Raw genomic sequence first — 25,639 nt, 5'->3', positions numbered from 1 at the left:
TGATTCTATGATGCCCACTGTGCCTGCTCCAACAGGAGCTGAACATGGTTTTGGACCACAAGAGGAAAGAGATTTCACTGCAAAAGTGTTAACACTGCACAAGTGAAAACAGATTGTCTAAAAAACCTTCTTGGTGGCAGGTTTTAAGTCCAGGTGAGCACAACTGCCTGGGGGGGGAAGGTGATGGGAATGTAAGGCTTAGCACCACAAATACCAATACCTGAAAAGAGCCTACAAGAAGGCTGGGGGAGACCTGTTTACAAGTGCATGTAGCGACAGGACAAGGGGTAATGGTTTTAAGCTGGAAAAGGGTAGATGTAGGTTGGACATTAGGGAAAAGTTCTTTAATACAAGGGTGGTGGATGAGTGGAACAGGTTGCCTAGAGAGGTGGTGGAGGCCCCATCTCGAGATGTTCAAGGTCAGGCTTGATGGGGCTTTGAGCAACCTAGTCTAGTGGGAGATGTCCCTGCTTATTGTAGGGGGGTAGGACCAGATGACCTTTAGAGGTCCCTTCCAACCGAAGACATTCTGCGATTCTGTGAAATAGTCCAACTCTGTCACCCTCAACCCTCTTTTCTTTCTTCCCTCCCTTCCCATCCTTCCTGGCTGTGCAACGGCTCAGACCTGATGATGAACCTATGGAAGAGGAACCTCCCCTGTAGCATCCACCTTCGAGCTGGAGTTCTCCTGTTTGTTCGTCTTCGTCTTGAAGCTCTGCCAAGAAGCTTTCTCTTGTTACTCCTGCGTCCTGTCATGGTTTTCTCCAGAATACAGAAGGACAACCAGGTGTAAAACAAAGCAACTGAAAAAAAAAAAAAAAAAGAAAAAAAAAGTCTCTCCATATCTCTACTCGTCTGCAGTATCAATTTGCTGAAAAAGAAACATGCTGGTGAAGAGCAGTAAAAAGGACTGACAACACTGGGCACTCTTCCTCTTGCCCTCACCGGGAGCGGAACGGGGAACGAGGCCCGTGGAGGCTTTGGCACAGTTGCCAGGAAAAGAACCAACCAAACCAAACATAAAAATCGAAGCTTCATCAACACACAGGAAGACAAAGCAAACAAACCTTAAGGTAAAACTGGTGCTTACAATTTGATGACCCACCATTCAGCAACCTCTGCTTGAACCACTCGACCCATCCTTGTAGTTGCATTTTCCTTGGATTTTTTAAAATGGCTCTTGCCTGCCTGTGAGTCAACGACGTTCTTGTCGGAACCAGAACAATGGGAGATGTTGTATTTTTAATGGGGAGGGACAGGGAAGGAGGGACTTGTCTTACATCTAAAGGAAAGGGAAAAGAGAAGGGGGGAAATGGTAGCCCAGATGGAGTCGGCTTTATTGTCTCCAAAGCCATCTGAAGATGAGTTTGTGCCTTTTTTTTTAATTGATGGATTTGGTGCAGCTGGATTTTCTGAAGTTTTGAGGAACAATGCCTTAAGTAAAAAAAAAAAAAACACAAAACAAAACAAAAAAAACAACATAAAAGACAAAACAAACAAAAAATTCACCACAAAGAACACAGCAGTTCGTGAATATTTTTCCTCTGGTTGGGAAAGCCAAGAATTGCCATCAGGAAAGGAAGACTGGTTTGTTTTTTTTTTTTTGGCTTGTGCTGGCATGATGGTTGGGAAGCAGGCATCAGCTGAACAGAGCGTCTCCAAAAGCTGTCTACAAGTTTGGATTTGTTTTGTTTTTCTTTCATTGCTGTTTCAGAAAAAAATAAGGAAAAAAAAAAAAAAGTGGGGAAAAAAGGAAAAATGAATTAAGGTAGTTGCCAAGAAAGTGGCAAATACTGTTGGGTCTTTGAAATTCAACCATTTTTGAAAGCAAATTTTCCAGTGTTTTCTCTCTTCTACATTACCTAGTAATTGAACTTATCAATTTGGTTTTGAAGCATGTACTAGAGACAAATGCAGGTTTAAGACTGGAATGCTTTTTATCAAAAGCAACTAGCATGAGATATTGCTTAAATTGTTAGGTATAAATATATATGTGTGTATAATGTATATTCCAAATGTTATTCCAAGCTTAGAAACCGGATTCCTATGAATTACTGATACAAATATTTATGATGCATTTACAGAAAAAAAATATATGTAATAAATGCATACGATAACAGTAGCCATTGGAGGCTCCCTAGGGACAGATTTTTGAATTGGGGATGTCAAAGGTGCTTTTGGAAAAGGATCCAGGTTGAAACTCGAGGACTTTTGAGGCAACAGGTTGGGGAAGTTTTTCAGAAAGCCAACACGTTAGCCACTGGGCAACTACCCTAAACATTTGTATTTTAATTTAAGGTTTTTAGTTGCGGTCCTTTTCTAACAACAACAACAAAAAATGAGTTTTTTATAGCAAAGACTATGAATTTGCTGTTGATTTTTATATTGAGACTTCACAACCCCCTCAAGAAGCCTTGTTTGTGCGACTCTTTGACACTTGATTTCCTTTCGGCAGGTTTCGTTTCCGATCGAATTCGCGTCTCAGCCTTTCTTTCCCCCCCCCTCCCACTCTTCTTGCTTGTACATGATTTTCCTTTGTGTCTTTTTTTCTTTTTTTCCCCTCCTTTTTCTGAAGTCTTTCAGTGAGCAGCTTTCTGCAGGCGTAAGGAACCTTGGCAGATTGGTCAGAGTTTATTTCTTTTGTCAGAGAGAAGGGCGAGGTTGTTTTTTTAGCGAGGAGGAGGGAACACGATGAGCTCTTGTCTATAACGCTACCGCCGACTGTATATTTTCCTCCGTCCTGTTGTAGTAGCTGTGTAAAGAACATAAGGAATTTTCTTACCTTCCACATAGTAGTTATTCCAATGGGCGACGTCTTTGTCCTCCGCGAGGATCCCGGCGGCTGCCGCCGCTGCCCACCCTTGGGAAGCCTTGTCAGACCCTCGTGGGACAGCTGGTGTTTTTCTCTCCGCCGGACACGCACGCTCATCTCTTTTTTTCTCCCCCTCACTCTTTCTCTCCTCTCCTTCCCCTCGCTGGTAGGGCTGGAGAACTTCTCCCCCAAGTATTTTTCCCCCCCCACCTCCCTCAAGGAGGTTGTTGCTGACCTTCGCCTCCTGAGGAGGGCGGTGGGTGAAGCACCCGAGCTCTGCCACCAAGAGCTCAAGGAGCCCGGCTCGACACGGGTGCCTTCTTACAGCAGTGTAGGAGAGCACACACCCCTCATCCCAACAACAATGGGAAGCTTTTTTGTCCATCCTTACTCTGTTCTGTGGCAATGACGACTGGCGGGGGTCGCTTCCAGTAACTCCTCTTTTTTTCCAGTTCTCGAAGCGGCCGTTTTCATTCCATTCAGGACTCGCTCGCGGGAGGAATTTGAAGCGTAATCATACACGTGTGAGCAAATGCAAGAGGCTTTTTTTTTTTTTTTGGTGCCTTTTTTTTTTTTTTTAAACTATGACTTATTCCTCAGTTTATAATGCAATTTAGAAACCAGACACTACTGTATTTGAGTTTTTGCAAACCCAAGTACGTGCTGAAATCACGAATAGCTTCGGTCGCGTGGGACCGGCCTCAGCAGATTCTAGAAGTGATCTTCCCGTGTCCAAACACGACGTACCTGGAGATGTTGTGGTTTTGTTGTTGGTTTTTTTTTTTTAATGATGTTTCTTTGTTTGTTGTTTTTTTTTCAACCGACCACTTTGCTGCTGTGATCCAAACTCAAACCTGGCTGCCAAATCTGGTGACTGACTTTCATGTTTCACCGTGTAGACGCTGTGGGCAGCGACCGCCTTGACGCGTCCGTTTCTGTCATCCGCTTCTCCCCGGCGGGTTTTCTTGTATCTCCTCTGGCTTGTGGCAAAGCTTTTCTCTCTCCCTTTCTGTGTCCCTGAGAGCCCCCGTGCTGAGCTGCTTTCTTTGGAAAACTCGGAGGAGCTTCTCAGGATGCTGCCTTCGTTTCTTTCCATCATTTCGCTCAGCTTTTTGCCAGGGATGGAAAGATTATTTCTTCCCCTCCGAGACGTCTCCTCCAAACTCCCGGAGATGTGGATTTGTCCCTCAGCGGTGCCCACTCCCCGGGTGAAGTCGGGATGCTCCTGGTGCAGATGCAGAGAGGGGGGGAAGGAGCCCTCGTTTTGAGGCTCCCCGGAGATCTTTTTTTTCACCTTTTGAGCCATTAGCTTCTTCATTTCAGATGACTTTGCTGTAGGGCAGCTGCACCGGCAGGGCAGGAGCCCAGGGTGCTCCTGCATCCCTGCCGAGTGCTGCGCAGGGCGTCCTTCATACCTGCTTGGAAAGAAAAGAGAAATCTTTAAACCTTCTTTAGAGAGAAGCGAGGCCCAGTTTGCAGTACACAAGTAATCATTGGAGTTTTTGAGGGGTTTTTTTTTGGGGGGTTGGTGTTGCTGGGTTGTTGTTGTTTTTTTTTTACTTTCAATACAAAACATTCCTTTTTTTATTAGTCGCAGTCATGTATTCATTCCATTCTTCCTTTTGTAAACTTTTCTGGGCCCACGTCTTTTAGGGGCATTGATATATATAAATATATATATAAAAAAATATATATGAATCTATTTTTTTAAGTTTCCTACACCTTGAGGTTGCATGGTCTGTAAGGTTGGCATGTCTTTATATTGTATACAGATTTTTGCACGCCAAACTTGGCAGCTTTGAAAACAGACACACACAGAAAAATTGTGGTTTTTGGGGGGTTGTTTGTTCTTTTGGGGTTTTTTTTGTTTTGGTTTTTGTTTCGTTTGGGGGTATATATTTTTTTTCCTCTCGTGGCATTTGCAGAGACTAAAGGTTGGGATGTTGTTGTCACCCACCCATGCACCCACACAGGTACACACGAAGGAAGGAGAGTGGGAACACTATTTTTTGTGTCTTACTGAAACTTAAGGAGAAATTGTGCTTTTTATTGTTTAAAAAAAAAAAAAAAGAGAAGAGTAATTAAAAAGAAAAAAAAGGACTACTTAACATTTCTCATTTTAAGAAGAAAAAGAAAAAAAAAAAGTTTATCTAGCACTTGTGACTTACCAATAATAGAGTTTATTGTATTTATGTGGAAACAGTGTTTTTTTGGGAAACTACACAAAGCAAAACTGCCTGTGTCGTCATGATGATAATAATTATAATTATTTTTTTCCTTTTAATAACTTGGGGTTGGTGTTTTTTGGTTGGATTTCTCAGCTGGGTGGGGAGGTTGGATGCAAAACCCTTTGTCAACGCACGGAGTCGTTAATTCCAAGGAGAGACGGATGACGAGGACTTGAGAGAGAGTTAACTCTTCAGCACAGCTGGGTTAACTTTTTGGTTTGGGTTTTGGTTGTTTGTTTGTTTTGGTTTTTTTTTTAAAAAAAAAAAAAGGAAAAAGAAAAAAAATAACTTTTCCATGCTGTATTCTTGCTGGGTTTCACTTTAAAAACAGTCGTGTACTGTGCAACACTGTGGTTTGAAAGGAGACTTGACATCGAAAGGAAAAACACGTTTCTTCATTGTCATGAAGTTGAGCCCGTTCTTGGCTCATCTTCCCTTTGTCTTTGATATTGATGAGAGAGGAGAAGAAGGAGAAGAAGAAGAAAAAAAAAGTATCCTATTGAAAGAAAAAAAAAAATAAATAAATTAACACTTTTTCTGTGCTCCATAGTGGAGGCGCTATTTTCCAATTTATGAGGATGACAAACTTATATATATAATATATATATAAAAGTGGGGAGGGGACGGGGGAGGGGAGGGGTGGGAGGGGTTGAAACATTATTCACCCGAGAGCTTATTACAGATATGTAGTATCAAAAAGTTGTAACTATATTATATTCTACTTTATACCTATACATGCTCAGTATGACGTCACCATTGGTAGCAGCTGCCCGGTTTACGCTGTCGTTGAGACACAAGTTTCACTCTTCTTGTATGGACCCTACTTTGAAGTGATGGTAGCATCCTTTGTGCTAAGTTTTCTGATGGTCCTTTCTTTTACTTGGTGGAGTTGGAGTATTTTTCTTGGTTTTTGGTTGTTTTTTTTCTTTTTGTTTAGGGTTTGGTTTTTGTTTGTTTTGGGTTGGTTTGGTTTTTTCCGTTGTTTTGTTTTGGTTGTGGTTTGTTGTTTTTTTTTTCCCCCTCTCTTTTATCTCCTTTTTTTTTTTTTTACTGGCCAATGGTGTCTTTCTCTGACAGTACCAACTTCAATTTCAACTTTATTAGGAGTCCAGTATTTTGTACCACATTATGACAACTTGTTATTCTTGTGGTGTAAATAAAAAGAAAAAGTTAATTATAGTATCACCCTGGTTTCTGTCGCTGATCTTCTTTGCACCTGATGCCTTTGGCGTCGTGTCGCATCCACGTGGAACCAGCACAGTTCCTGGTGTTGTGGAAGGGGGTCTGGGCACCAAAAGTGGCTTTTTGGTCAAAGATAACCCATGTGTATGTGTCGGGATGGCCATGGTAGGACATCTGTACTCTCTACCCTGGAGAAGAGAAGGCTGAGGGGAGACCTGATCAATGCCTGTAAGTATCTATGGTGGGTGCAAGGAGGATGGAGCCAGACTCTTGTCACGAGTTCCCAGTGACAGGACAAGCTGGAACATGGGAAGTTCCATTGAAATATGAGGAGAAACTTCTTGACTGTGAGGGTGACAGAGCCCTGGGACAGGCTGCCCAGGGAGGTCGTGGAGTCTCCTTCTCTGGAGGTATTCAAGACCCCACACACCATGTCACTAATGCCACCTGGATCAAGTGGATGGCCCTGATAACACAGCGAGCTGGAACAGGGGCCCCAGTGGCCCAGGCATGGTGGAGGTGATCACAAACTGGCCAGAGGCAAAGATTTTTGGAATGGCACCTGATGAGATAGTGGCTGGTGCAGAGGAGGCTGCCCCGTATAATCAACTGTCAGAGCATGAAAAGCAGTTTGCTCATTTCACTGATGGATCTTGTAGGAGGAAGTCAGCGGAGGTGGAAAGGTGGAAAGCTGCAGCCTGGAGTCCTACGAGACAGGTTGCACAAGCTGAGGATGGAGAAGGTGAATCGAGGCAATTTGCAGAAGGAAAGGCCGTCCAGCTGGCCCTGGACGTTGCAGAGCAGTGGCCAATACTTGACCTCTGCACGGGTTCCTGGATGGCAGCAAACGCTTTGTGGGGGTGGATGAAGGGATGGAAATGGGACAAGTGGCAGCACAGGGGGAAGCCCCTTTGGGCCGAGCCCTGTGGCAAGATATTGCTGCCTGATTGGAGACATGGGCAGTGAAGGGATGGGACGTAGATGCCCACGCACCAAAGAGCCAGGGAAGATAGAAGGGGAATACAGAAGAGAAACTTTGGAAATTGAAACCAGAAGCAAATTTACTGTAACACAAGGGGAAAGGGTAAAATATGGGGGAAGGACAGATAAGTCTTTCCATACAAAACCCATCTTGATGGTTGCAGGGATACGGGAGAGGTGCAGGGCTCCTCACAGCTCCCAGTGCAGGTGGATTCTGGAGAGAGCACGTGGGAAACCAAAGGAACCAGCAGCAGCCCTGGCAGGGAGAGAGGAGCAGAAAGGGTGAAGGGCAAAGCTTCTGGCTCTCCTGGATAGTACAGATTGTGACAGGAAGTGGGTGGGAATACTGACCCCTTCCAGTCTTTCAAGGTCCTAAGGACCCTCTCTCGAGGTGTCCCAACACCACGCCGGGGTCTCCCAAACCACGTTTCCATGTCTGATGGTCCTGTTCTGCTCTGCCCAGTCGTGCAGGCTGGGTGGGGGGGTTGTTCCACAAACCCATGGGTTGTGTCTGTGCCCCCATCAGACTTCACACTTGCTCACGTTGCCCTTCAGGGGAGGGTCTTGGTGTTACCCTCAAGTTCAGGTGGGTTAAGTAGATAGAAATTTTTTCTTTCATGGTCTCATTTCCATGTGGTTTCCCTCTATTTACCCTCTGTATCGTAGAATCCCAGATTGGGTTGGATTGGAAGGGACCTTAAAGATCATCTAGATCCAACCCCCCTGCCATGGGCAGGGACACCTCCCACCAGCCCAGGCTGCTCCAAGCCCCATCCAACCTGCCCTTCAACACTGCCAGGGATGGGGCAGCCACAGCTTCCCTGGGCAACCTGGGCCAGGCTCTCACCACCCTCACAGCACAGAATTTCTTCCTAAAACCTATCTAAATCTCCCCTCTTTCTGCTTAAAATCATTGCCCCTCATCCCATCACTCCCTGCCCTCCCTGGCCATCCAGCCCAGCTATTACAGCCTGGAGGCAGGGGCTTGTTGTGGGAGGAGGGGAGCAGGGGGGGGCTGCAAACACCATTTCAGCCTCAGCGTGGGTGTCAGAGGCTGCTAATCCTTCTCATCCTCTGAAGGAGCCCCAGGCACTTGGGGCTCTGATAAATATTCATGGCTGAGAGGTGGGTTTGAGACCCTACAGATCAGGATGATGGAGAGAGGTTGTTTCAAAGGGCTGGGCCTGGATGTTTGGTTTTTTTGGGGGGGCAGCAGGTGTCAGGGCTTCCTCTGCCCCACCCCCAGGACCCACAGTCTCTGATGATCCACCTGTCCTTTCAGGTGGGTCCCTCCAAGCCTCTCCAGTGGGTGCCTGTGGCTGGAGAGGGAGGATGCTCCCCTGGGCACTAGGGTGGGTGCTGCTCCCTGCCCTTCCTGGGGCTCTTTTAGGGATTAGTTCTGTTGTTGCTTTTTTTTTTTAATAATTATTTGTAGTTCATTGCTTTTTTAAGTAGAAAGAGGCTGTTCCTCACTCTGGGCAGCAAGTCAAGGCTTTGTCCTTTAAATGAATGTCTCTGTAGCCATGGGAGCACCAGAGGGGAAAGGATAAGGTCGAGTATTAAATAATAGAGCAGGAGCACGTGGAGGAAAGGCAAAGAGTTCAGCCTGTGCCAGCAAAACGTCCTGCTTTTGTGATGGGATTTGGATCTGTGCTGGGTGGAACCTTGCTCCTAGGGCAGGTGTGTGGCTGAGCTCTTATGGGCTGCTCTGAAGATCACTGGAGGAGTTGGGAATGTTCCCCCTGCCTGCATCTTACCAGGCAAAAAAATGTCAGTGTGATCTTCCAAAGCTGCCTCTGGAGAGCTGCTGGATTTTCTCCAGGGGAGGCAGGAAGGGTTTTGGTGCTGGCAGGAGGGCAGGGAGCTGTTGGCACGAGGCTGCTGCTGCCTTCCCTGGACTGCCCAGCTCCAGGCCAGGGTCCTGTGGGGCTTCCCTGGGAGCTGTGGGATGGAGCTGGCTCCAAAAGCCATTTTCTCTCTCTCATGGTCCTTTTCCAAGAATCCCGGCTGCTCTTCTCCAGGTGAAGTTCAGCTTTGGGCTGCAAAACCCAACTGTTGCTAGGCAAGGAAAAAATTATTAGTGAGGCTCAGGGAGTGGGAATTGGAATGTGCAGGTCTTTGAGGAGTAAAAGCTTCAGGGAAAACTGAGTCATGGTGCTGGGGAAAAAGAAAACAAAAAACAACAATATGTTTAGAGATGTTGGTCCCTGAACTGGGTGCTCTGGGATGTTGCTGAGCTCGAATTCTCAGTGGGGAAAAGCTGGGAGGTGTTTCCCAGTGTTTCCCCTGGAGGAAAAGCTGGTGGTACCTAATGAAAAGGTGTCTGGGAACTGAGAACTTCCTGCCTGAGTATGGGAGGGAGAAGGGCTAATGCCTGGCCAAGGCAGCTGGCATCTGCTCCTCCACGTGAAGGAAAAGCAACAATCCCATATCCAATGGTGTTAAAATGCCAGTGATGCATAAGGGGGTGGCATGGATTGCAGCTTTCAAGTCTTGTCCCCAGACGGGTGGTCTTCTGGCCAGGGGATGTGCTTTGGGCCACCCAGATAAACACTGGGAAGAAAACAATGATAGATTTTTTAAAAAAATAATAATTATTATTTTTTTAAAACCCAGCAAACTTAAGCAGGACCAGCCAGGAGAGGTGGCTGAAGCTGCTGCTCTTTTGTCCTGCCTGGGTGAGATTTGTCAACAGCAAATCCAGCTCCAAAGGAAGATCACATCTGGAAGGAACTGAAAACAAGAAAATAATGGAGATACTGGCTGGGATTGGTCTGTCTGTTCTCAAACTGGTGGGTTTAGAACCTGAAGTTCTAGAAGCTGAAGGAAAGGGCTGCACATGGGCTGCAGGAACATGAGAGCATCAAAGGAGAGAGACCCAGAGACCCCACAGTAACTACTCCAAGAGACAGAGATTTTTAAATGCCAGTAAGAGTTTGTTCCCAGGTGGAGTCAATGCAGCCAGTGGAGCAGAAAGTCAGTTCAGATGCTCTGGAAAGCTTGGTGCTGGCCAGGTGAGTGGGGTGGTGTGGACACAGCACAACGGGGTGGTGGAGCTGTTTTGTGTGTGCATGAGGCAGGAATTGCTCTCTAAGACTGCCATGGAGATTGGCTGAAAAATGCATGTGTTTGACTGAATTCTAGGAGAACAGGGAGAGGTTCCCAGTGAAAGGAAACACCCTGCAGACCATGTCTGCCAACAAAGACCAGGCCAAGACCCCAGGGATGGGCAATAGAGAGTAATACTGGGCATTTTCTGAGGGAACCCAAAAGGCTGGTGGCATCTGCTGCTCATGTTGCACATTGGGTTGTACTGGTGTCTCAAGGCAGATGTGAACGACCTAATGTGAGTCCTAGATGTGTGTGGTGGGGGTAGGTTAGGGTCTCAACCTGCAGGCAGTACAGCTGGTCCCCTGTTCAGGGGCCCAGAGACAGTAAATCACAGAGTGGTTCAGGTGGGAACTCCAAAGGACATCGAATTCCACCCTCCCTGCAATGAGCAGGGACATCTCCAATTAGATCAGGTGGCTTAGAGCCCTTTCCAACTTGACCTTCCATGGTTTCAGGGATGGGGCATCTACCACTTCTGTGGGTGACCTGGGCCAGTGTCTGACCACCCTCTGTGTCACAGGCTGCACTGCTGGAAGGCATCAGCAGGGAAGAACCAATCTAGAGGAACTAGTTACCAGCTCTCGGTGTTTCCTGAGGGGCTTCTGGATGGGATTGTGGGATTTCTGTGTGATTGCAAGTGTGTGGAGATCTGAGAAGCCACCTGGGCCATGACTGCACAGGGCTTCGGATTTGTTCCTCTATCCATCCTCTTACACTACCCAAATCTGAGAGTGCCCAGAAAACCTGGGAGCAGCACAGAAGTGCTTGTTGGCCAGGAGACCCTCAAACCTTTCACAGCTGCAGGCCTGGGACTTGCTTCTTTTCTGGAAGAAGCTTGAGGGCTATGCAGAAGAAACAGGAGGAGTCCAGAAGGCAGGTATGATCCCTGGAGGGGGTCACCTACCAATAACAAGCTGTACTGGACTGTGTCCTGGGGAAAAAGTGGTGGCACCTGCTGCAGGACCTCTTTACCCAGCCAGGCTGCTGCTGCTGCTCTGAAAGGAGATTGGGAGGGTTTAAAGAAGAGCTCCCCAAAACCTCCCTCCTGCTTTGCATGCTGAGAGAGCTGGGGATGTTCAGCCTGGGGGAAAGGAGGCTGAGGGGAGACCTTCTCACCCTCTGCAGCTGCCTGAGAGGGGGTTGGAGTGAAGGGAGATTGGTCTCTTCTCCCAAGGATCAAGTGATAGGATAAGAAGAAACACCCTCAAGTTGTGCCAGGGGAGGTTGAGGTTGGATCTTGGGAACAATTTCTTCCCTGAAAGGGTTGTCAGGGCCTGGCCCAGGCTGCCCAGGGTGGAGTTCCCATCCCTGGAGGGATTTCAAAGCCCTGGAGATGGTGCTGAGGGACATGGGGCAGTGGTGGCCTTGGCAGGGCTGGGTTTAAGAGTTGGGCTGGATGATCTGAGAGGTCTTTTCCAACCAAAAGGATCCCATGATTCTATGCAAAGCATGGGTGGGGAAAACATTTCTTCCCATGCAGGTCTGTTTGCAGGGGCAGAACATCAATGTGCACCAGCCACAGTCACGTCCACTTTCTCTGCTTTAATGTGGCTCTTCTGAGTAGTTTTCATCTATTTTTGTCATTCATTCATGCCTCTGCTCCAAGGAGGAAAGGTTGGGAATCTGCAAATTCAATGCAATTTAAAGGAAAAGCAGCAAGACAACACATTTTTTACTGCATCTAGGAGGATGGGGGGGTATGGACCCCACTGTGCATTTGTAGGTGGATCTGTCAGGCCACAATTACCAAATGGTCGGGAGTTTCAGAGGGTCTGTAGGGATGAGAGACCTGTTTCCCATTGAGTCAGGAAAGGGAATGGGGATCAATTCCTGGGCTTTAAAGGCAGTTAAATACCCAGAGTCCTTGAGAAAAGCTTTCAGAAGTTTGCTCTTCAAGGACGCGTTTCAGTGAGAAGGAGAAAATGGAAAGAAAAAGAATAAAAGAATCCTTCCTTCCCCACTGCAGTTTCTAAAATCCTCCCCCAATCCCTGTGGATAACACAGCCAGCACAAGCTCACCAGCTGCCTTTTAGCTGCTTGGGTTCACTGGCTGGTGAGCGACAGGAATTTCTGGAGCCTGTTTATCCAGGAGGTGGGTCCCTGCTTGGCCTCCAAACCAAGCCCAGCCTTGGTAGGGCTGCCTTGGATTGTTTTCTTTCTGGGAGAGAAGGAAGATTGCAACCAAAGGGGATAAAATATGTCTTTGGGAAAAGGTGGAGGGATTTTTTATTTTTTTTTCTTCTGTGAAAGAAGTGAGGGGGGGGGAAAGTTGAAGCAGAGATGGCTGGAAAAGCTCTTCTGGGAGCCCCAGGCGTGTCCCCAAGCCCGTCAATAACCCAGCCAAGTCTGGGTGCAGCCAAGAGGAGAAGGTCTCCAAACCTCCCCCCACCACCACCCAGGTCTTCTCGGGGCTGTGGGGATGTCTGCAGGCTGGGGCAGCAGCCAGGCCCCCAACCCCACCTCGGGAGGAAGAGGAGGAGGAGGAGGGAGTGCTGAGGATCTTCAAACCCAAACCACAGCCTGGCTTCCCATAGCTCTGGCTGGAACCTGAGCAAGGGCTGCTTGGTTTCCTCCGAGCTGATTGATGATGGCTTCCAGCACGTTGATATACATCTCCCATCTGAGGGGCTGGTTGATGCTCAGCATGTGGCGGGCGAAGCGGCTCCGCGTAACAAATCGTCTTGGCCGGGTTTATCTGTTTCGGGCTTCGTTTCGGGACCTTCTGCTGCGCCAGGTTCTGGGGGGGGGGGGGGGGGTGGGGAGTGCTGAAAATGAGACTTGAGTTGAGTTATTCCTTGTGGGTTGCGGGCTAATTCTTCTTTTCATCTAAAGCCTTTTCATATTTGACCTCTCTCCCCCTTATCGGCGACGGGTAATTCGATTTGCGCTGTGATTTCAAAACAATTCCTTGTTGGTTCCCTCTGCGAGCAGAGAGAGGCAGGTCTTAAGGACTTTAAGCATCGCAGGCAGCTACCAAGCTCTGTTTGGAAGAGGTTTGGAGTCGGGGTGGGGGGAAGGAAGCAGTCAAAGCTCTGCAGATTTCATTAGGGCTCCTCCAGAGCAGCTCTCGGGTTCCCTCCAAGAGGGCTGGCGCGGAGGAGCGATGGATCACGCCACGGGGCTGTCAGAGCCCTTGTTCCTATGGATCCCAGCTCCACACGCTAGTGCTGCTGCTCTGCTCAGCAGTTTATTCCCCGGTGTGAAGCCACACAAGCTCCTCCAGCTCAACCCTTGCTGGCACTTGTGTCTGGAGGGAGGAAAATAAGGCGCCTACACGCAACTGCCTGAGAGAGCTGAGGTGGTTGAGCCTGGAGGAGGCTCCGGGGAGAGCTGAGGGCGGCTTCCAGAGGCTCCAGCAGAGCTGTGGAGGGTCTGTGTGCCCAGCAGGCAGGGCCAGGATGAGGGAGCGGCGGGAAGAGCAGCTGGAGAGGAGCCTTGTTTGCTGGGAGCCCGGGCAGGAGCAGCTCGGCTGCTCCGAGGCTCCTGTGGGATGTCAGGGGGAGCCCGGAGCTCCCACCTGCTGCCGGGCCCCGTCTGAGGCTGGGGAGGTAATTCCAGCTGGGGAGTGAGTGTGTCTGTGCAGCCTGTGGCAGGGATGGCAGTGCCAGGAGGCTGGGGCAGGAGTGGGGCTGTTCAGCCTGGAGAAGAGAAGGCTCCAGGGAGACCTGAGAGCACCTTCCAGTGCCTGAAGGGGCTCCAGGAAAGCTGGGGAGGGGCTTGGGACAAGGGCAGGGAGGGATGGGAGGAGGGGGAAGGGTTTCCAGCTGAAAGAGGGGAGACTGAGATGGGATATTAGGAAGAAACTCTGCTGTGAGGGTGGGGAGACCCTGGCCCAGGTTGCCCAGGGAAGCTGTGGCTGCCCCAGCCCTGGCAGTGTTGAAGGGCAGGTTGGATGGGGCTTGGAGCAGCCTGGGCTGGTGGGAGGTGTCCCTCCCAACCCCAGGGGTTTGGACTAGGTGTTCTTCAAGGTCCCTTCCAACCCAAACCACTCTGGGATAATCCCACATCTCCCAGCCTCCCACTGGTCACCTTGATTTTGGTCTTGGGTCCGACGTAGCTTGTTTCCCAAGTTCCTTGGTGCTCAAAGTGGTGTTGGCAAAGGCTGAGCAGTTTGGGGAGACACTGAGCAAAGCCAAAAGCTTGAGGTCACCTCAGATTCGAGTCACCTGCATCTGGCAAGAAAGGTGAAGATCAGTAGTATTCCTGCCACATGGAGCTTCATCCTCTGGAGCAGAGACAAACTGCACAGCAATCTGGACAAGCTGGGGAGAGGGCTGGTTGAAAGCAGTAGGACATCTCTTGAGATACCCACATGAGGGAGTTGTTTTCACTTCCCCTTTCTCCTTTTTCCCACCACAGGACAGGCTTCTTCTCTTTCCTGGAAAAGAAGAGGTTTTTGCCTGTGTTACCCACAGCTTTGGGGCCTCAGAGCAGCTCACAGAGACACCAAAAATGCTGTGAAAAATGCTCAACGGGAGCTCTCAAAGCAAGGAAATCTTGAGAAACTTACAAATCATCTCCCAGGTTTGGTTCTTTGTTGGGTGGTTGTTGTCGTTGGGTTTTTTCTCTTTGGCAAACAGACTTATTTTGGTCAAGTGGGATGGGACAAGGCACTTTGGCTGCCACCAAACCCATCTGTTGGCTGGAGCAGCCTCACGCTTGCCCTGGTGGGAGCCAGGCTACAGTTCATGTGCTGGTTGAAATATTTTTTTCTTTTTAGTTGAATTTCCTTCTTTTTCCAGACAACTTGGATTTCTCTTGGAACCTGTCTGGCAGGATTTGGCTTCCAGCCTGCTTGGAGCTGGGGCCCAGGGAGATTAATGACATGGAATATGAGGAACGTTGACAGTAAAACTCTGAAACTGTGGGAAAAAGGCAGCTTAGAGCCAACCCCTGGTCAGGAGGGGATGGTGCTTGGAGAAGCAAAGGTTCTGGCAGCTCTTTTTGGGGCAATGGCCTCGTATTTAATAAGTGGCTTTATAAAAATTCCCACTCCTGAAGGGGCTGGAGTGCCTCGAGTACAGCAAGTCCTCTCCTTCCCCTCCTGAAGGGGGTGATCCAGGTTCTCTGTGGGTTCACAGGAGTGTGGGAGAGCAGGGGATATGCTAGGGGATCAGCCAGGTCCTGCAGGTCTTTGGTGTCCTCTCCTCATGCCAAGATGGCATGGCCCTGTCCTGTGTCCCTGTCCATCTGTGTCCATGCCCCATCCATCCCCATGGCCATGGCCAAGCCATCCTGCTGCAGTAAGAGGTGGCCAAGCCCCCTTTTTTGAGGACAAGAAGCCCTAAGATGAGTTTTTGAGGTCTATTTTGGCCTTCAGAAAAGCTCCTGTCACTGCTGCTTATGAAGGACACTCTTCTTGTGGTTTACAGGTTGCTGCTCAGAACAAGAAATCTGCAGGTTGAAGGGGAGTGTGTTTGGGAGGTTTGAGGGTGGTGGGGTAAAGCTGGAGGGAGGGTGCAGGGGGCAGATGTGGGATTCAGGGAGAGGAGTTTCCCTCCTGGTGAGCAGGGAAGATGAGGATGAAAGAGTCTTTAGCTGGGGAAAGGTGAAAATCACCTGGAAAGAAGAAAAATAGGTATCTCATGTATTTGTGTCTATATATATATATATATATATATATATATATATATATATATAAAATATGCATAAGTATATATCAAAGTCTGACCCAGCCCTGAACTTTTCTGGCAGGGAAGCAAAATCCATGAGGAAATTCAGCCCAGGCTGCAATTCCTCATTATATCAGTGGGAGCAACATTACTGGGGCCAGTAAATCTGCCAGATGGCAAGAGGGGGATTAGGTGGGAAGGTGGGACCTGCAGGAGGGTGTTGCATCTCCCCTCCCCCAGCTCCTGCTCCATCCCCACCTTCTCCCTTAAGGAATGTTTATGGTCCCAGCTCCCAAAGTGCTCTGGGAGGGTGGTTTGTTTATGGTGTTTAGGGGTTTGGGTTTGGTTTTGTTTTTTCTTTCTCTGGCACTGCAAGATGGTTGTGGAGGGGGGGGGCAGCTCAAAGTTCCTTAGGTCTCTCCAGCCGTGGAGAGAGGAACCTCCACGTGCTGCCACAGGCTCCTGGCTGGGCTTCATGATCTTGAAGGTCATTTCCATGTGCCCATAGTTTGCCCTGGCACCAGGCCATGGTTGCCATTCCTTAAGACAGCTGCGTGGTGGGGCACCACATGTCAGCACCAGGGTGAGGTGACTTTGAGCTGCCTCCTCCCACATCACCCCGAGGAACCTGCAAGCTCTTGGTGGGCTCCAGTTTTGCTCACTGGGTGGCTTTTGCCACGCTGGGGGGAAGCTGGGCTGGGCTCAGGCTGGAAACCACATGCCCCAAGGCTCTCCCCACACGTCTGCCAAGAGCATTCCCAACATTTGATCTCTCTGGCATCACTGCCCTCACTTAGGCCAGCCTGCAAACTGGGAATGGGCTCGGAAGGAGTCTGGAGGGCAGGAGAAAGAACAACCAGGAAACCAAGGGAATGGCAGAGAGCCCAGCTGGTTCCTTCATCCCAAGGCTTGTTTGTGTTCCATGTGGTCATCCTCACTCCTCAGTTCCAGGGAAAACCATGGCAAGGTCCTCCATCCCTGACCTTCTTCCTGCTTTCTCCTCAGCCTCTGCTTCCTCTCTCCCTGGCATCCTGTGTGAGCCATGAAGGAGCCATGAACATGTTCCTGGGGCAGTTTCTCTGGAGGGGGGAGACACACACAAAAAAAGAGTCCTTCCCCCAGGGCCCACTGGGATTTCTTGGGAGTGTTTGCAGGATTCCTCCTGGCAAAAGGGGAAGAGGAGGGGGCTGTGCCAAGGGGTGATATCACAGGCTTGATGGACTCCAGAGCTGCTTGGACAGATTAGGGAGAGATAAAAGTGGGGGGAAGATGCCTGATGAGACCAGAGCCCCAGTTGATCACCTTGAGAAGATACATGGCTCAGTTTTGGCTGGGGGGAGGATGATGAGTGCAGCAAAGGCTGCTCTGAGCTACCATAACCACGCTGGACCTCTTCAGAACCTGCCAAATTGCACTGCAGGGCACCTGTTTGGATGGCCCAAGGGGGTTCATAGCACCATAGCATCACAGAATGGTTTGGGTTGGAAGGACCTTTAAAGGACATCTAGTCCAACCCCCCCTGCAGTGAGCAGGGACATCTTCAACTAGATCAGGTTGCTCGAAGCCCCATCCAACCTGGCCTGGAGTGGTTCCAGGGATGGAGCATCTGCCACCTCTCTGGGCAACCTGGCCAGTGCTTCACCACCTTCAGAGTAAACCATTTCTTCCTTCTATCTAATTCTCAATCTCCCTTCTTTCATTTTAAGATCATCACCCCATGTCCCATCACCCTGCTAAAAAGTCTGTCCCCATCTGTCCCCTGTGCCACTTTCCAGGAAGCTCTGTGCTTTCTATCCCTGCTCCTCTCCTCCAGCATGGGCTTCCCCCTGGATCTAGGACAACTCCCTCTGGCACCAAAAAAAGCCTCCTTTTTTTTTTTTTCTGACAAAAACACCCTGATAAGGAGTTTCATGTGCAGTTCCAGTGGAGTAGAACATGAAGTTCAAGTGGAGTAAAAGGTGAAGTTCCAGTGGAATAACATGTGAAGTTCCAGTGGAGTAAAACGTGAAGTTCAAGCAGAGTAAAATGTGGAGTAAAACATGAAGTTCAAGTGGAGTAAAATGTATCTTCCCACGAGCAAAAGGAGAAATATTCCATGTGTCCTGGGACTGGCACAAAATTGTCTGCATTTCATGGCCATCTCCACCTTTCCCAGCCTCTTGTGTGCTGTGTCCCAGAAGGAATGCTCGGGCTGGCTGGGACACACTGAGACACACACTGAATTATTTGGAGGGGAGGGAAGCACCTCAAGGACTTCCAGACTGAAGAAAAAAATGTTCAACCTTTTCTCCCAGTTTTCTTCAGGTGGAAAAACCTTTCAGAGCCCGTCGTTACCAACTGGAGAAGTGAAGTCCAGCCTGGGTTTCATTGGTTTGTTTTGTTCTTTTTCCCTGGGGGGACAGTTGGGCTTGATGATCTTAGAGGTCTTTTTCAACCATGACAACTCTCTGACTCTGTTGCTTCTAGGATTGTGTTGTTTATAGAAGACACAATTATTGGAAGTGTTGGAGGGCAGGTTGGATGGGGCTTGGAGCAACCTGGGCTGGTGGGAGGTGTCCCTGCCCGTGCAGGGGGGTTGGAACCAGGTGATCTTCCAGGTCCTTTCCAACCCAAACCTTCTGTGGTTCTACTGGATGATGCTGTTTGTAGGAGGATCTTGTTTGTAGGCAGCAGGAACTCTGTGGTAGGGAAACGTTGGCAGCTTCAGATGGTTTTTGGTCTCTTCTCAGCTCTGTGATGACAGGACTGTTGGCAGGGACTGGGTCAGGCACTAGAGGTGCAGGCTCTCGGGTCCCACAGGGTGGTTTGGATGCCCCATGGGCAGCAGAACACTGGGGTTTTTGGGTGGCTTGGTGTCCCACATGGCAGCTTCCCCCGTTTTCCCTGACATATTTGTGGCTGGGAGTCTCAAGAGCAACCTGAGAAAACACAGGTGGCCTTCCTCTGGTAACCCAAGCTCATTAGTGGGAGATGACTAATTGGGGTTGGACCTCATTCTGTCCTGTCTCAGCACTCTGTCCTGCAGCTGCAACAGCAAGGAGAGGGTCAGAAAAGGGAAAGCAGAGCAAGCAGGGTCTCCACAAGCCTGGAGGTTTGTCCCTGTGGCTGATGGCCTGCAGGCATCAGCTCCCCACCAAGAGGAGAACATGCATGCAGGTGTCACTGTGGGGAGTCAACAGCTTTTTGTCCAGGCTCCACCACACTCATGGGTCTAGGAGACCACCTGAGCACTGTGTGCAGGACAGGACTGGCCCTTGGTCTTTATTGAGATCCCACAGCAAGACAACAGAGGGACCAGGAGGACATGGGATTGTAGTGGTGGTCTCTGACCCACAGAGCCCATGCCCTGTGGATGCCATCAGGTGTCACCAGGCAGGCATGAGCTAAGGGACCCAAAAAGGTGGAGCTGGCCTCCTGTAGCTCCTGAGTAACCCTTTCACTGCTGTGGTTCTCGGGGAAGCTCAGCAGGACCTTTGCAGGGGTTGTGGTTTGCTTTTTTGAGCATCCTGAAGGGTTTCCCAGGTGGTTTGGTCACAGGGAGAGAACCCCTCATCTGTGGACAGTTTTCTGGGAGCTGCAGGTGATCCTGCTTTCTGCTCATTTACACGAATTAACTTCAGAGACCACGTGGAGATCAAACCATGCTGATGAGCTCCAGGTCAGTGCCAGCTTTTAGGTGGGTGGCCAGGCTGTGGCCTGGGTCCACCTGCTCTTTGGTGCCCTGCATCTCCAGAAGTAGGAGAGAGACTGCAGGAGACCCAGCAGCCTGCTGGGGACAGGAGCTGCTGCCCTGTGGCATGAATCAGAAAGCAAGGAAGACGTGGGGAACCTAGAATCACAACTTCTGGAACATTTCCCAGGGGAAAACTCTGCCAGATGGATGTTACTAAACTCTTGTTTTCATCAGTTTCAAGTCTTCCAACAGGAAAATGCTTTATTTCACCCTTAGAAGATCTCACAGGTCCCCAGGCAAAATTGTCTCTATAGATTCTTCACTCAGGAGGAGGATGGGTGAAAGGAACCTGGAGGAGAACTGAGGTTCCATCCTCTCCCAGAGCTGTGGTGGGTTCCTCTTGCCCGAAGGAGCATTTCCCCCCATCCAGTGGTTTCTCCACCTCTTTGGCCTCCCAGAAAACATAAGTCTTGCAGAGCAGCTCAGTTCTTATCTCCACTAGAGATAAGATGGCCTGCTTGCAGGGAGGTTCATCCTCTCTGGAAGGGGGCTAGGGCAATGGGAGATCACTTACATTCTGAATCAGGATGCCTTTCTCTCCCTCTCCCACCTTGGCATTTGGGAGCTGGTTTCCACAGCTCCCCAGCCTGTGGTTTGGTTAACCTTCCCTCCCCACGAGGAGAACCCCAAGGGGCATTGTTCCCCAACCCAACATCCCTCTTTGGAGAAAAGCTCTGACACCCCCTGTGGTTCCTCCGTTAGGAAGGCAGCTCCAGCAGTGTGCTGGTGGGGCTGGTGGGGAGGCTTCCTCATGGGGATACCACTTGGAGCTTGGTGAACCTCCATACCCTGCCCACAACTCCAGACCTCCCCAACCAGCTGATGTCCATGTTTCCCAGGAGGAACTAATCTCCTCAACTAGTTGCCTTCCACCCCCCTCTAGTGGTTATGGAGCCAGTTGGGTGAGTGGTGGAGATGGGGTGGCAGAGAGGAGGAGCACAGCATTGCAGGGCAGTGTCCTGGTGATGCCTTGCCCCGTTGTCAGTGCTACTTGAAAGCCACAGGATGGGTTTCTGCTCAGGTCAAGCAAGACCTGAGTGCCACCCGTGTGACAGATCCTTGGCACTGCCAAGCTGTGAGCCAGGGTGCTGGGGATGGGGGAGTCACACCCTGCAGCTTCATTTCTTGCTTTCTATAAAAACCAACCAACCAAAAAAACCCACCCCAAATAAAACAACTTTCTTTTTCTCCCCCCCCCCCTCAAAAAAAAAAAGAAGCTAAAGAAACAAAACTCCAGTTGGCTACAAAGACATTAAATCTGGTGTCACAGAATCCCCAAGGCTGGGAAAGACCTTTAAGGTCATCAAGTCCAGCCTGTGACCAACACCACCACATCAGCCAGGCCATGGCACTAAGTGTCACATCCAGCCTTTCCCTGAACACATCCAGGGGTGGTGCCTCCACCACTGCCCTGGGAAGTCCATTCCCATCTCCTCACCAACCCTCCCAGGCCTCCCCACCTCTGTCTCAAGCCTGTAAGATTCTGGGGGTTTGGTTTTATTCACGAGCTGAACCGATTCAAACATGTGGCCCAAAGCCTGGAGAAGAAAGATGTTGTTAATCTGATGCTCTGGCTTCGGTTTCTGATGCTGTCAGCTTCTCAGAGAGTTAAAAATGAGTAGATGAGAAGGGAGCTGGGGTGGGATAATAAATATCAGGCAAGGACCCCCCCTTAGTTTCTCCTCTGTTGTCCTGAGAGACGGTTTGGAGCTGGCGGTGATGGTTGCTGAGCAAACATCTGTGTGTGTGCATCTCCTTGCTAAATGATGGTGAGGAGCTCCCTCCCCACCATGCAGGAACTGAGTGGGATGCCTGAAGCTTGACATGGGGTCTGTGACTTTGTTTTTCCCTCTGTGAGGCATCAGACCTGGCCTCCGTGCAACCCAGGGCTGGTGGGCTCCATCCACATCTCTGCAAGACCCCCAGGAGTTCAGCAGGGGTTGGCTTGGAAAGCCAAGTATCTCCATGGCTCAGTGACAGGGTGGTGGCAGAGGTAGGAGCACGTTGCAATCCCCCAGCTCCTACCCTCACCTGGCAGAAGGTGGGGTTTTTTTTGGGGGGGTGTCAGGGAGGAGAAATCACCTCCCCAGGGTAGATATCTTCCTGTGGGCACCTCTGGGACAGCAGCATCCAAGCGATGGGAAGGGAAACTGTCCTGCCCACGTGGGCAGGGAGATGCTGAGGCAGACCCAGCCCTGGAGAGGCACCCACAGCAGGGACCCCCCACCTCTCCCAGGGTCCCCATCCTCCTGGTGGGGAGGTCCTCTGCAAGCCCTCCTTGGGGACAGCCCACCTGGTGCTCCTTCCCTGCAGCCATGCCTGCCCTGCCCTTTCTCCCAGCACAGATCCAGGGCCTGTCAGGGTTGCCTGAGCACTGAGATTCCCCTTTTCCCCCTCCTTTGCTTCCTCCTTTTCCCCCTCTGGAAGCTGGGCAGGTTCCAACATGAGTCACTCTCCGCCTCCTCTCCCTGATCAGCGCGCTGGGAGTTGCAAGTATGACTTTGGTGTTGCCTACCAGGATTCACCCAACTGTATCTTTACACTTTTTAACCCAAAAAAACCCAGCCTCCGGCCAAATCCCTCCTGACGGGCACAGCCCTGGCCCCACTTCCTCTCTCCCTCTGCTCTTTCCTCTCCTTTTTCCTCCTTGTTTTCGGGGCTCTTTCAGCTCTTCCCGCGCTCTTTCCTACCAACGCTCGTAGCCTCTTTCCCCCGTTATCTCCGACCAAGCCCTTCTCAGGGAGGTTGATTTTATTTCCGTGCAAGTTTTGCAGCCCGTTTCCTTCCGTCCATGGAGGTCTCACTCTGGTGGGATGTTGGGAAGTTGGCTCTTTGGCTGTGGTGTGTTTGCTTCCCAGCTTTACGACGTCTTCAGGAAAGGACCCATCGCACCCTGTGACAATAGGAATAAAACCAAGTGAGCTGCCCTCCTGCTTCTTTCAACCCCCTGTTAAAGCTTCTCCGTTCTTAATGGAGCTCAGGAGTGACCCCGTTTGTTAAGGATTTTGAAAAACAACCAAGTGATTTGGGCATTTTTGCCCCTCTGGGCCATCGTGTTGTGTAGCAGCCACATGGGTGGGAGAGCTCTGGTTGCTTTGCTCTCTGCTTGGTGAAGACCAACTCCAAAGAGCTGCCCGGGGATGCAGGTTGGTGGAGAAGTCTTCTGACCAGGCTGGGCTCAGAGGTGGGATGCTCAGTGGTGAAGTCACTGTGTTTGGAGGTATTTAAGATGTGTATAGACACAGTACTGAGGGGTATGGTTTAGTGAAGGACCTGTCAGAGTTAGATTGATGGTTGGACTCGATGATCTTTTCCAACCAAAGTGATTCTGTGATTCTGTGGTGGTGCTAGTGTCTTCTAGAGCAGTCATGAAGCTGTGGGCTGTAGTCACCACCCCTGGACATGTCTAGATGTGGTGCTGAGGGACATGGTTTAGCAGTGGACTTGGTAGAGTTAGGTTAGTAGTTGGACTTGGTGATCTGAAAGGTCTTTTCCAACCTAAATAGTTGTGTGATTCTATGACTCTAAGGTAGGTTTTCTGTCCTGCAGAGAGCCCTGCTGCTGAGATAAAGAGCATGTAATGGAGGAGGCTTGGTTTGGGGACTTAGCAGCACAGGTAGGAATGCTGAAAGCTCACGGGGAGCTGGTTTCTGTCCAGTGTTCTTCCTTGCAACTGTGAAATGTTTCTCTCCTGGGAGCAGAGCACAGATTCCCTTGTCTTTTGATACCCACGGGATCTACCACAGCTTGAATTCCTCCTGGATGACTGGCAAGTTCTTACCAACTTCGGACTTTTGCATCCCCTCTTTGTTTACCCAGCTCTGTTTTCAGTTCTCACAACATGGAGAGAGAGGGAGAGGACTGACTTTTCTATTAGAGACACTTCAAGGAGTCAAAGTGCTGATTTGAGATGAACTGAAAAAAGGAATGGTAGGAATTTCTGGCAAACCAAAATAATAATAATCAGCCCCATATATTCCTTGGCGAGTGAGATATTTCAGTCAGCCTGAAATATTTCCCTTGGACACTGACTATTTTGTATCATAAAGCAAAAGACTTTTCAAATCAAGGTCCTTTTCAGAATTTTAATTGACACACTCCTGAGATACAACATCCTGATTTGGACTTTTGGGTTTTTTTTTGGCCAGATGTTGTTGCTGCTCAAACCAACCACACCACGACATCCCTGGAAGTTGCTGTGGTTTTAATAATAGCAATTAGAAGAAGTATCAGCCACCTCCACTCACTCTGGCTCTTTGTGGCTCCCCAAAGCCCCTCACCAGCCACCCCCAAACAGTCACCTGCTCTCTGCAGTCTGGGAGCTGCACACCTACAAGCCAAATGTCACCTGTAGGTGACTGTCCATAAAGCTGAGAACAGCAGCTGAGACCCTAGGAGTTAATGAAGAGGGAGATGGGGGGGGGGGTGGTTTTTTTGGCACCAATTTGGGAAAAACATCTCAGTCCAGCATGTGCTTAGATGCAAGTCCTCTCTGGCACGTGTTCGAAGCGCTTTCCTGAGTCAGGGCCTTCAGCTTCAACCTCCTAAAAAATTCTGGCAGCCCATGAAATGGGCTTAAAGATGAGAAATGAAAACACGTCGTCGTTGGCAACAACCTTCCAGTTTTTTGAGGGATGTTCGTTTTATAGGTCAAAGACATATGGGAAAAATTCCTGCCTTTCCCAAAGAACAATGCACAGCGTTGGGAACAGTTTAATCTGAAACAGCAACGTGGGATTGGGTCGTGAATGAATCCTGGATGCAGTCATCCACATGCTGCCTAAACAGCCACGGATGGATGTGCCCTGAATGGATCAAGGAATGAGATCCCACCTGCACCTATGGGCTGGGGGTCCAACCCAGGACAACCAGCAAGTGGGGGTTGTCCAGGAGCTCAGGGTTGAGTGCTGGCCACCTGTGTGTCCCTTGCATCTCATCCAAGGAAGTCTCCAGGGGCCAGCTCCTCCAGGGCCAAGACCCAGAGCTCCTCCAGGGCTAAGACCCAGAGCTCCTCCAGAGCCAAGACCCAGAGCTCCTCCAGGGCCAAGACCCAGAGCTCCTCCAGGGCTAAGACCCAGAGCTCCTCCAGGGCTAAGACCCAGAGCTCCTCCAGAGCCAAGACCCAGAGCTCCTCCAGGGCCAAGACCCAGAGCTCCTCCAGAGCCAAGACCCAGAGCTCCTCCAGGGCCAAGACCCAGAGCTCCTCCAGGGCTAAGACCCAGAGCTCCTCCAGGGCTAAGACCCAGAGCTCCTCCAGAGCCAAGACCCAGAGCTCCTCCAGAGCCAAGACCCAGAGCTCCTCCAGGGCCAAGACCCAGAGCTCCTCCAGGGCCAAGACCCAGAGCTCCTCCAGGGCCAAGACCCAGAGCTCCTCCAGAGCCAAGACCCAGAGCTCCTCCAGAGCCATCCTAGCAAAGACAGAGTGCCTGTGTGTGGGAAGTCTCTCTGCTGTGATGCTACGAGTGCTCTGCAAAGACCTTGGCAGTGTGAACTCAGGGGAGGGAGCCAAAACCCTGACAAGGGTGGACAGGCGTGTGGGAGGCGCTGAGGTCGGTAAGGAGACATGGTTGGCTCCTCGGAGAGGGAGGCTGAGCAGTGCCTGGACAGGGTCCCCACAGACTTCCTCCCTTGTTCCTTGTGGGAACCAAGCTCATCCCCCCCCATCCTCATCCCGGGAGGAGCGAGGCGTGCAGTCGGGGCAGGTTGCTCTCCATCCCAGCGGATGGGCTTTGGGAAGGAGCCCCTTGGAGTTGAGTGCTCTGTTCTGCAAGATAATGGGAAGATCCCAGCCAGCAGGACTTGGCCTGGGATTCTGACTGCAGAAAGGAAACCCCAGGCTCATGATTTGTTACCAACCCCCCCCCCCCACACACACACTCATCGTTTGGCTCCATTTCAGATCCAGCCTGTAAAAGGCGGTGGAAAAATGACATGAAGGAGCTTGGTTGCACGTCCACTGTGTCAGTTGACCCCAGAGTGG

The 25,639-nt window shown here is 50.2% G+C and overlaps 1 protein-coding gene and 1 pseudogene across 11 annotated transcripts in view; both read left to right on the top strand.

Annotated features, from left to right (window-relative positions):
• HDAC4 (histone deacetylase 4) overlaps positions 1–4,653 on the top strand; it is a 251,960-nt gene extending 247,307 nt beyond the window's left edge. For all 11 annotated transcript variants that reach the window (XM_051623785.1, XM_051623784.1, XM_051623787.1 and 8 more), the window contains one exon: positions 624–4,653. In XM_051623785.1, the coding sequence (XP_051479745.1) occupies positions 624–663 (40 nt within the window). In that variant the 3' untranslated portion in view covers positions 664–4,653. The remainder of the gene's footprint in view (positions 1–623) is intronic.
• Positions 4,654–5,699: 1,046 nt separating this feature from the next.
• On the top strand, positions 5,700–22,580 carry LOC127386714 (uncharacterized; annotated as a pseudogene).
• Positions 22,581–25,639: the final 3,059 nt, after the last annotated feature.

This window comes from Apus apus, chromosome 6, assembly GCF_020740795.1.
Source record: "Apus apus isolate bApuApu2 chromosome 6, bApuApu2.pri.cur, whole genome shotgun sequence".
NCBI classification, from domain to species: domain Eukaryota; kingdom Metazoa; phylum Chordata; class Aves; order Apodiformes; family Apodidae; genus Apus; species Apus apus.
The sequence above is the reverse complement of the archived record's forward strand: the minus strand, read 5'-3'. Positions and strand labels throughout refer to the sequence as shown.